At 44.6% G+C, this 10,713-nt stretch overlaps 2 protein-coding genes across 3 annotated transcripts; both read left to right on the top strand.

Moving 5' to 3' along the window:
* Window positions 1-942: 942 nt before the first annotated feature.
* On the top strand, window positions 943-3,467 carry LOC148378890 (janus kinase and microtubule-interacting protein 3-like). Its single transcript, XM_088367692.1, has 9 exons — window positions 943-1,741; window positions 1,878-1,982; window positions 2,129-2,240; window positions 2,377-2,438; window positions 2,647-2,709; window positions 2,796-2,894; window positions 2,980-3,213; window positions 3,334-3,399; window positions 3,447-3,467. Exons 4-9 carry the CDS (start codon window positions 2,379-2,381, stop codon window positions 3,465-3,467), a joined length of 543 nt encoding a protein of 180 aa, XP_088223818.1. The 5' UTR covers window positions 943-1,741; window positions 1,878-1,982; window positions 2,129-2,240; window positions 2,377-2,378.
* On the top strand, window positions 3,445-4,637 carry LOC148378889 (janus kinase and microtubule-interacting protein 3-like). Of its 2 annotated transcripts, XM_088367680.1 has the most exons (4): window positions 3,445-3,529; window positions 3,606-3,973; window positions 4,053-4,178; window positions 4,548-4,637. In XM_088367680.1, the coding sequence occupies exons 2-3, from the start codon at window positions 3,761-3,763 to the stop codon at window positions 4,167-4,169; spliced, it is 330 nt and encodes a 109-aa protein (XP_088223806.1). In that variant the 5' UTR covers window positions 3,445-3,529; window positions 3,606-3,760; the 3' UTR covers window positions 4,170-4,178; window positions 4,548-4,637. The 2 variants fall into 2 exon arrangements, with proteins under 2 accessions (XP_088223806.1, XP_088223805.1); XM_088367679.1 differs by lacking the exon at window positions 4,548-4,637 and having other exon boundaries at window positions 4,053-4,537.
* The last annotated feature ends 6,076 nt before the right edge of the window (window positions 4,638-10,713 follow it).

Genomic DNA, 10,713 nt, shown 5'->3' with positions numbered 1-10,713 from the left:
GTAAGCCACCTCATCACACACTTGCAGTACGCATGACTTAGTTCGTTGCTGGAGGAAGGTAGCACAAAAACAGTTTTGAACTTTGAACGAGTGCTTGTGTGTGTGTGTTGCGGGGCGTTTTCAGTCTCAGGAGGATCGGGACACGCGACGGTTTCATCTGAAAATCGCTGAGCTCAGCGCAGTCATCAGGAAACTGGAGGATCGAAACGCCCTGCTTTCTGAAGAGCGCAATGAACTGGTAATTTATTGACGGCACGCTTGAAGGTTTGCGCTACGTTTGATGCGCGCCATCCAGCGAGGCACCCATTGCGCTTGCTTATTAGTTGAGCGGCGCGGCGAGTCGGTTGCCTGGTAGATGTCTTTTATTGGGAGCCAAAGCCACGATTCCGTTCAAACCGATGCAAAAGGAATGGATACGTTCTGGCCCGCGTGTTGTGCGTCTTTCACATCCCGCACTTCATGCTTGCAGCTAAAGCGACTGAGAGAAACAGAAAGCCAGTTTCTGCCACTCCTGTACAAAAACAAACGCCTGAGCAGGAAGAATGAAGAACTCTCGCTGGTGCTGTGTCGCCTTGAAAACAAAGTGCGCTTTGTCACCCAGGAGAACGAGGAGATGGCAAGCTTGGTAAGTCGACGCGGACAACGGCGGCGTGCCAACAGAGTCCACTGCATTTGTGTTCCACAGAGAAGGCCTAGTTCGCTCAATGACCTGGACCGCGGTTGCGGCCAGCAGGACGGTGAAATGGAGTTCCTTCAAGTTGTGGAGCAGCGGCACATCATCGACGACTTGTCCAAGGTCTTCAGGCAGGCGACTCGGTGCACGTACGGCAGCGCCGCGCTCGCTCGCTGTCGCCAGGAAACCTTTTCCGTCCAAAGCTTGGCCGGCGGCCGCCATCCAAAAAATTGGCCCCTTAAATTCCGACCTTTCAAGCAGGAGCATTGTGCGCACGCGTTTGAACACGCTTTAGACTTGTTTTGCCGTTTTCAGCAGCTCAAAGCTCCCGTTTTGTCAGCGCCTTTGCCACTCGCTGTGCGCTGAAAACGACGGACTTGCCCGGCTGCTCAGCCCGTCAACCATGAGCCGCGAGCGCGACGTCATTGTCCGTAGGCAGCTAGTGGCAAAATGCACCCTGTTAGAGTTGCGCTCGCTCCAACTTATTTTGCAAGAACCACACGGGAGACAAGTAAGTTCTTTTGGACACCTGCAGGTGGAGAGTCCATCCGTTGTACGAATGAAGTCTGACTCTCGGCTCCTGCACGAGCATTTTAATTAAGAGAAACAGGGTGGGTGTAAGAGTGGATTGAATAGAGGAAGCCCTTGACCTCTAGTCAAAACATAGCAAGGGGTGTTTTACGACTTTGTGTAGGAAGGGATAAGCGATAGGGATAAATAAGGGATAAATAATATTATTTATTACAGGTCGCAGTCAAAGTCAAAGCAACACAATGATACGATAAAGATAATCTGGAAAACCCTGACACACCCTGTAGTTGTCACTTTTGGAAAAGACGAGCGTCCCTCCAATCATCGCCGGTGACGTGTTTTTCAGGCTCTGGAGACAGGAGCTCATGTCAGAAATGTCATTGTGAGTCGCGTTTGTTTCTGCGCCGGAGCCGTTCGTTCCCTTTGCATCCAAAGAATCTCAAAGGCGGATTATTTGTGTCGACAGGAGAGAGATTTGCTGCTACGATACCGACGTCGAGAATCTCTGAGGAGGAACAAAGCGTGAGGTCCTGCAAGGTGAGTCTGTTTGTTTGCGGCTGCTTGGTGTTGCGCAAGATGAAATGGCCTTTTTCTCGCTATCGTTCCTCTCGTCGATTCATCGTGAGGTGTCGCTTCAGTTTGTTCAGAGAGATGTTTGCTTCCGCGCCCGCAGGTCATCGAAACATTTTACGGCTACGACGAAGACGTGTTGGTGGACTCGGACGGATCGTCCTTGTCTTTTCACACCGACAGAACCCCCGACACGGAACCCGAAGAGGTAGCCCGCCATTTCTGCCAGCGTATTGGCACCAAACATTCCTCTTCAGCCTGGAATCGGACTCGTCTTTGCGTCGCGGGTGCTTTGTCGCCGGTCTGACTGATTCTGGTACTAGTGCTGTGTTGCATTGGTGTGTGCATGAAGAGGCGGAGCTTCGCTACCGCCAGCTGACGCAAGAATATCAAGCGCTGCAACGAGCCTACGCTCTGCTAGCCCAGACCAGCGAAAGGGGACTACGACGCCGAGAAGGAGATCAAGGTGGCGCCCCTTCCCGCAACCCCCGGCCGGGTCGCAGCCTCCCCGTTCTCACCCAGCCTCGGGTGTTCTCTGGTCTGAAAGGAGGAGGAGGAGCCTCCCTCCTCCTCCTTTCAGACCAGAGAAAAGCTGATGGTAGAAATGGGTCACTATCAAAGCAGAGTAGCAGATCTGGAGTCAGCGCTGAAGCAACAAGGACAGGTAAGCTCATCAATGAGCACACCTTTTTCTCAGACAAAATAGCTACATTCTTCAGTCACTCATCCGTCTGGCATTACTGGACCAACCCCCCCCGAACGTGGCTGGGAAAATGCGGAGAAAAGCAAATGTCATTTTCCAGTCAACCAAAGAATTTGTGGATGAAAATGACACAACATTCCAAAGCTGTCCACGCGTTTGTCTCTTCTAGAATGTCAAGTGGGTGGAGGAGAAGCAGCTGCTGCGTCAGAGCAATCAGCAGTTGGCCGAAAAGGTGACGGAAAGAAAGGCGCTGGGCGGAGTCGCTTGGCGTCACACCTGTCGGGAAGCCCCGCAGATGAGGTCTGACTGTCTTTTCAGGTCAGGCGGATGGAGGCGGAAGAAGCGCGTCTGAAAGAGCACATCCAGGATATCCGAGACCAAAACGAACTGCTTGAGTTCCGCATCCTGGAGCTGGAGGTGGGAAGACTCGCACAAGCGTGTTGAGGCCAGAGATGTGACGGACGGACGGACGGACGGACGGATGCATGCCTCTGCCTTTCAGGAGAGGGAGTGGCGCTCCCCCGTCTTGAAGTTTCTGCAAGTCCGTTTCCCAGACGGCCTCAGCCCTTTGCAGATCTACTGCGAGGCCGAGGGCGTGAGCGTACGTAAGGCGTCCCTCGCAACCCTAACCTTAACCCGAGGTCCCAGAACACCTTACATTGCTCCTTGCGCCTTTCCCCCGGACATCGTCATCAGTGATCTGATGAAGAAGCTGGACATCCTGGGCTATAACGCCGTAAGTGTATGTCGAACTCCTTATGTTCGCACTCCACGAGACTCGGCGGCTCAAATGTGACTTTTGGAAGGCTTTGCGCTGAAAGAAGCTTGTTGACGCTGTGCCTTTGGGCTCTTGCAGAATCTCACCAACGAGGAGCAGGTGGTCGTGATTCACGCCAGGACCCTTCTCACCCTAGCCGAGAAGGTAACGCGCACGTCCACGCACGCTCTCGCATTCTGCTTATGTGACAGCAGCCTTTCCTCAGTGGTTAGAATACATCAAAGTGACCAAGTCAGCACTTCAACAGAAGATGTTGGACATTGAAAGTGAGAAGGTAGACAGACACGCGACATCAGCCAAGGGGAACTCCGGCAATGTGCCCCAACAATTCTGACCTTGAGCTGTGCTAGGATATGTTCTGCAAGCAGAAGGGCTACCTGGATGAAGAGTTGGACTTCAGGAAGTGTTCCATGGACCAGGCTCATAAGGTAAGCCGCCCTCAAATCTCCCGCCGGACCACTGATGGACGAGGATTGCGGCCCAGAGGATCCTGGAGCTGGAGGCCATGTTGTACGAGGCGCTACCGCAGCGGGACTGCCCCGCCACGGACGGCGAAAAAGCCAGCCACGCTGGCGTGAATGACGTGCTGACGGCGGATCAGAGAGAAGAGCTTAGGAGCGCCGTGGACCAATGGAAGCGAGCCCTGATGTGCGAGTTGAGGGAGCGCGACGCTTGCATCCTCCAAGAGAGAATGGATCTGCTGCACAGCGCGCAACAGGTAAGGGCCCAAAGCCAGCCCGGCACTTACTTGCACGCTTACTGGCTTTTGAATGCCACTTTCCATTTGTCCGTCCTAGAGGAACAAAGAGCTGAAAGAATTCATCGAAGCTCAGAAGAGACAAATCAAACAATTGGAGGAGAAGTTTCTGTTTCTCTTTCTATTCTTCTCCTTGGCCTTCATTCTGTGGCCCTAACACCAGCTGGTGAGTGAGCTCCAGCGGCACCGCACTCGACACCTCCGATACACTGCCAGCCGGTCTCAGACGTTGGCAGACGCTCCGATGCCAACGTATACCCCCCGCCACGGTGACAGAGGCACCGCGTCACACCGGCGCTCATCCAATCAGAAGGCAGGAAAAGCAAATTCACATGCAGGGCACTTTTGAACCAGAAGAGAGCGCCACAAAAAACGGTTGTTGCCCCAAACGCGCACTAAAAAGGGTCAGAATAACAAGAGTCCCACTGGCCAGCCGGGGCCACCCGTCCAGCTGTTTCTTCAGGGGGGAAAAAAATTGGAGTCACCGGTGAGTACATTTTGCATTTAGCTCTGCTTTTCTGCTTCTGTCTTCAAGTGTGTGGCATCCTGCGATCAAAGAGTCAGCCAACCCCAAAGCGGTTGACCTCAACGTCCCACCACCATGCCTACCAGAGCAGGTGACGTGATGCTTTGGACATCCTTCCGTCTCAGATGCCCAAAAGTACTCTTTGCCACATCTGCGGCAATACGGTGTCTTTTCAAAGGTGCAAATAAATCCAGAGTGGGAGCGGAACACGCACGTCTTCGGTTTTTCCCGCTTTGTTTGTGTGACAGCTGTTGTGAAAATTTTATACAAATAAAGTTGTATAGTACAGGTTTGGCCAAGCCGCAACTCCCGAACCGCATGCGGCTCTTTTATGTTCATATCAACATTTGTGTGTGTGTGTGTGTGTGTGTGGGGGGGGGGGGGGGGGGGGGGGGGGGTTGTGCGTGTTGGCTTCACTTGAGTTCAATTTGGTATTTTGGTCAAAAGCGCATGTGGTGAAATTCCACAAAGTAGGATGGGCAAACACATTTCTTTAAACTATGAGTGTCAATTGGGCTCTCGAAATGGCAGGGAAAAGATGCACAGCAAAACGAAAATACGTAGATGAACACAGGACGTTTTAATCAGAGTGGGAAAGTTTCTATTTTTTGTTGAACGTGATGGCAAACCATTCTGCCTGATATGTCAGACCTCAGCGCATTTCAAAGATTCAAATCTTCAGCGCCATGCACTTCAGCTCACTCCATGCTAACATTGATCAGGCGTCGAACCCGCATCATCATGCTTAAGAGGTGGCCATGCTAACCAGTGCGCCATTATGTCAACGCATAATAACTAAGTCTACTGGTCAAAACAGCGGTTACTATATGACGTCGCTACGTCGTGGTCACGTGACGCAGACAAGACGTCAATGGACGTGGGCAGAGTTAACTTGTTTAAAAGGGAGTAGGCAGAAGAAATATTTAATTTATTTAAATCTATTTTGAGTGCACACCATTATGCCAATGCATAACAACTGTAAATCTACTAAACAAAACAGCGGTTGCTATATGACATCTGCCACGTCGTGGTCACGTGACATACGTGACGTCGATGGGCGTAACTTTCGCCGGAATTCAAATCCGCGGGGAGAGTTAACTTGTTTAAAAGAGAGTGGGCAGAAGAATTATTTAATTTATTTAAATCTATTTGGTGTGTGCGCCATTATGTCAATGCATAACAACTGTAAGTCTACTAAACAAAACAGCGGTTGCTATTTGACGTCTGCCACGTCGTGGTCACGTGACGCGGACGTGACGTCGACGCCTACTTTACATCCCACCGATCACAGGACTCCTCGGCTGCATAACCGTGCCCCCTTCCCAACCAATCGGATTTGCTATACGCGAAAACGACGCCAATGGAAAGAGCTTCCGCCCAAATTTAAATCCGTGGGCGTGGCTCGCAGCAGGAAGTAGGAAAATGGCGGCGATGTTGACAAAGACACAGCGGATGGTAACATACGACTAACAAGAGAAATATTTTTATTTTCTGCTTGCAACTGGACCGTCCAGAGCGTACACGGTAAGTACAACTCATCGTTTTTAAAAAGAAGTACTTTTGTTGCCCTGAAAAGCGAGTGAGCGTGGCGTTTGTGGGGGACGTCGAATTTCGACGATTCTTTCTGGTCAACGGTTGTAAATGATTGTGTTGATTAAAAAAGAAAACTTGATGTAACTCTACTTTTAACTGCCGTTTCAGATAGATTTGGAATTGCATCACATCCAATTTTGCCTAGAGCGTACACGGTAAGTAACACTCGTTGTGTTTAAGGAGATTTACGTTTGTAATAGCAGAAGTGTAGCCGCGTTGCGTTGTACGTGTGAATGATGGTCCGGGCGAAATGTTAATGTTTAATTTCATTCCTTTAGGTTCCACGGTGTTTGTTGGCTGCAAGTTTTCCACTGCAAGAAGAGGCTCATATCATTGACCAGGAGCGAGCTACAATGGTGAGTAGCCATAACATTTATGTTAAACACTTCCTATTTCATGTCTAACAGTACTTGATTTAACAAATAACCATAAATAAATACAGTGTGGGCACTGAAGTTAACATATGTGATTATACTGCCTAATCTGTCACCGAGTAGATTGTTGCAAAGTAATATAAGATCCAAAGTTGTAATTCAGAATAGTTTTCAAAAGAAGGCCATTAGAATTATATACAAGTCTGATTACCCTGAACAAGCTATTAATTAAATCACAAATTCTTCAATTCAAAGATTTGGTAGATTATCAGACAAATAATGTCTAACAGTAATTGATTTAACACATCACGATAAGTAGATTGAGTGTGGGCACTCTCAAGTTAACATATGTGATTATACTGCCTAATCTGTTACAGAGTATGTTGTTGCCAAGTAATGTAGAATAGATCCAAAGTAGTAATCCAGAATAGTTTTGAAGAGGCCATTAGAATGATAAACAAATCTGATTACCTTGAACATAATAACAAGCTAAGTGTTTAATATGTCCTATGAAGTCAAAATTGGGCACCATCATGTGGTGAAATTTGGAATTGCATCACATCCAATTTTGCCTGGGAACAAACAGATTACATAAATCTTAGTTTTGAATAAGCCACTCCTTCTCAAACAAGTAAACTCTGCCCATTTTGCGCAGTAGATGTTCTGTTAATATCTAGTATTTATACAAAGTCATAATTTAAATTGCTTTCAACCTTCATTCATCGGTTCAACCAACATTACTCGCTCTTATTACCAACTTGTATTGATTTAACTAAGCGTTTAATACTTCCTATCAGGTCTCAAATCGAGATTTGGCAAAATACAATTTCAGCAAATCCAATTTTGCCAGGGAACAAAAATAGATTAAATAAACTAAATAAGTCCTCTTCCCATTAAATAAATCAGAAAAGTCTGTCTTGTAACCAGTCCTCTTCAAACAAGTAAAGTCTGCCCATTTTGTGCCGTAGATTTTGTGTCTATGCCTAGTATTTAAACAAAATCATAATTTAAACGACTTCTTTCCTTCATTCACTTTGGAAATTTGGAATTGCAGCAAATCGAATTTTGGCAGGGAACAAAAATAGATCAATTAAACTAAATAAGTCTTCTTCCCATTAAATAAATTAAAAAAGTCTGTCTTGTAACCAGTCCTTTTCAAACAAGTAAAGTCTGCCCATTTTGTGCCGTCGATTTTGTGTTAATGCCTAGTATTTATACAAAATCATAATTTAAAGGACTTCATTCCTTCATTCACTTTGGAAATTTGGAATTGCAGCACATCAAATTTTGCCTGGGAAGAAAAGTAGATTAAATAAATTTAATAAGTCTTACTACTTCCCATTAAATAAATTAAATACGTCTTACTTGTTCCCACTCCTTTTCAAAACAGTAGTTTAAAACGAGGGCCCTTCACTCAATCTTTAACCTCAACCCCGCACGTTGTGTTGTATCTGTGAATGTTGGTTGTGGCCAAATGATAGTTTTCTTTCATTCGTTTAGGTTCCAAGAAAACTTGATGTAACTCTACTTTTAACTGCCGTTTCAGATAAGCGGGTATTACGTCGCAGTCAAATGCCGCGGATATGACGTAATTGCCCGAACCTCCGCCAAAATTCAAATCTGTTGGCGCGATGGCCGTGAGCCACTGAGCAGCGACGATTATCAACAGAAATATCTTTATTTTCTGCTTGCAACTGGACCGTCTAGAGCGTACACGGTAAGTAACACTCATTGTGTTTAAGGAGATTTACGTTTGTAATAGCAGAAGTGTAGCCGCGTTGCGTTGTACGTGTGAAAATTGGTCGAGGCGAAATGTTAATGTTTAATTTCATTCCTTTAGGTTCCACGGTGTTTGTTGGCTGCAAGTTTTCCACTGCAAGAAGAGGCTCGTATCATTGACCAGGAGCGAGCTACAATGGTGAGTAGCCATAACATTTATGTTAAACACTTCCTATTTCATGTCTAACAGTACTTGATTTAACAAATAACCATAAATAAATACAGTGTGGGCACTGAAGTTAACATATGTGATTATACTGCCTAATCTGTCACGGAGTAGATTGTTGCAAAGTAATATAAGATCCAAAGTTGTAATTCAGAATAGTTTTCAAAAGAAGGCCATTAGAATTATATACAAGTCTGATTACCCTGAACAAGCTATTAATTAAATCACAAATTCTTCAATTCAAAGATTTGGTAGATTATCAGACAAATAATGTCTAACAGTAATTGATTTAACACATCACGATAAGTAGATTGAGTGTGGGCACTCTCAAGTTAACATATGTGATTATACTGCCTAATCTGTTACAGAGTATGTTGTTGCCAAGTAATGTAGAATAGATCCAAAGTAGTAATCCAGAATAGTTTTGAAGAGGCCATTAGAATGATAAACAAATCTGATTACCTTGAACATAATAACAAGCTAAGTGTTTAATATGTCCTATGAAGTCAAAATTGGGCACCATCATGTGGTGAAATTTGGAATTGCATCACATCCAATTTTGCCTGGGAACAAACAGATTACATAAATCTTAGTTTTGAATAAGCCACTCCTTCTCAAACAAGTAAACTCTGCCCATTTTGCGCAGTAGATGTTCTGTTAATATCTAGTATTTATACAAAGTCATAATTTAAATTGCTTTCAACCTTCATTCATCGGTTCAACCAACATTACTCGCTCTTATTACCAACTTGTATTGATTTAACTAAGCGTTTAATACTTCCTATCAGGTCTCAAATCGAGATTTGGCTAAATACAATTTCAGCAAATCCAATTTTGCCAGGGAACAAAAATAGATTAAATAAACTAAATAAGTCCTCTTCCCATTAAATAAATCAGAAAAGTCTGTCTTGTAACCAGTCCTCTTCAAACAAGTAAAGTCTGCCCATTTTGTGCCGTAGATTTTGTGTCTATGCCTAGTATTTAAACAAAATCATAATTTAAACGACTTCTTTCCTTCATTCACTTTGGAAATTTGGAATTGCAGCAAATCGAATTTTGGCAGGGAACAAAAATAGATCAATTAAACTAAATAAGTCTTCTTCCCATTAAATAAATTAAAAAAGTCTGTCTTGTAACCAGTCCTTTTCAAACAAGTAAAGTCTGCCCATTTTGTGCCGTCGATTTTGTGTTAATGCCTAGTATTTATACAAAATCATAATTTAAAGGACTTCATTCCTTCATTCACTTTGGAAATTTGGAATTGCAGCACATCAAATTTTGCCTGGGAAGAAAAGTAGATTAAATAAATTTAATAAGTCTTACTACTTCCCATTAAATAAATTAAATACGTCTTACTTGTTCCCACTCCTTTTCAAAACAGTAGTTTAAAACGAGGGCCCTTCACTCAATCTTTAACCCCAACCCCGCACGTTGTGTTGTATCTGTGAATGTTGGTTGTGGCCAAATGATAGTTTTCTTTCATTCGTTTAGGTTCCAAGAAAACTTGATGTAACTCTACTTTTAACTGCCGTTTCAGATAAGCGGGTATTACGTCGCAGTCATGTGCCGTGGATATGACGTAATTGCCCGAACCTCCGCCAAAATTCAAATCTGTTGGCGCGATGGCCGTGAGCCACTGAGCAGCGACGATTATCAACAGAAATATCTTTATTTTCTGCTTGCAACTGGACCGTCTAGAGCGTACACGGTAAGTAACACTCATTGTGTTTAAGGAGATTTACGTTTGTAATAGCAGAAGTGTAGCCGCGTTGCGTTGTACGTGTGAAAATTGGTCGAGGCGAAATGTTAATGTTTAATTTCATTCCTTTAGGTTCCACGGTGTTTGTTGGCTGCAAGTTTTCCACTGCAAGAAGAGGCTCGTATCATTGACCAGGAGCGAGCTACAATGGTGAGTAGCCATAACATTTATGTTAAACACTTCCTATTTCATGTCTAACAGTACTTGATTTAACAAATAACCATAAATAAATACAGTGTGGGCACTGAAGTTAACATATGTGATTATACTGCCTAATCTGTCACGGAGTAGATTGTTGCAAAGTAATATAAGATCCAAAGTTGTAATTCAGAATAGTTTTCAAAAGAAGGCCATTAGAATTATATACAAGTCTGATTACCCTGAACAAGCTATTAATTAAATCACAAATTCTTCAATTCAAAGATTTGGTAGATTATCAGACAAATAATGTCTAACAGTAATTGATTTAACACATCACGATAAGTAGATTGAGTGTGGGCACTC

The sequence above is a fragment of the Syngnathus floridae genome, unplaced genomic scaffold (assembly GCF_059516105.1).
Source record: "Syngnathus floridae isolate MCC-2025c unplaced genomic scaffold, RoL_Sflo_1.0 HiC_scaffold_24, whole genome shotgun sequence".
In the NCBI taxonomy this organism is placed as follows: Eukaryota; Metazoa; Chordata; class Actinopteri; order Syngnathiformes; family Syngnathidae; genus Syngnathus; species Syngnathus floridae.
The sequence above is the reverse complement of the archived record's forward strand: the minus strand, read 5'-3'. Positions and strand labels throughout refer to the sequence as shown.

Coding starts and splice junctions, on each gene's coding strand:
- LOC148378889 (XM_088367680.1), top strand. CDS start 3,761: ATGTTGTACGAGGCGCTACCGCAGCGGGACTGCCCCGCCACGGACGGC. Junction 3,974..4,052: donor TGCTGCACAGCGCGCAACAG/GTAAGGGCCCAA, acceptor TGTCCGTCCTAG/AGGAACAAAGAGCTGAAAGA.
- LOC148378890 (XM_088367692.1), top strand. CDS start 2,379: ATGGGTCACTATCAAAGCAGAGTAGCAGATCTGGAGTCAGCGCTGAAG. Junction 2,895..2,979: donor TCCGCATCCTGGAGCTGGAG/GTGGGAAGACTC, acceptor TCTGCCTTTCAG/GAGAGGGAGTGGCGCTCCCC. Junction 3,214..3,333: donor ACATCCTGGGCTATAACGCC/GTAAGTGTATGT, acceptor GGGCTCTTGCAG/AATCTCACCAACGAGGAGCA.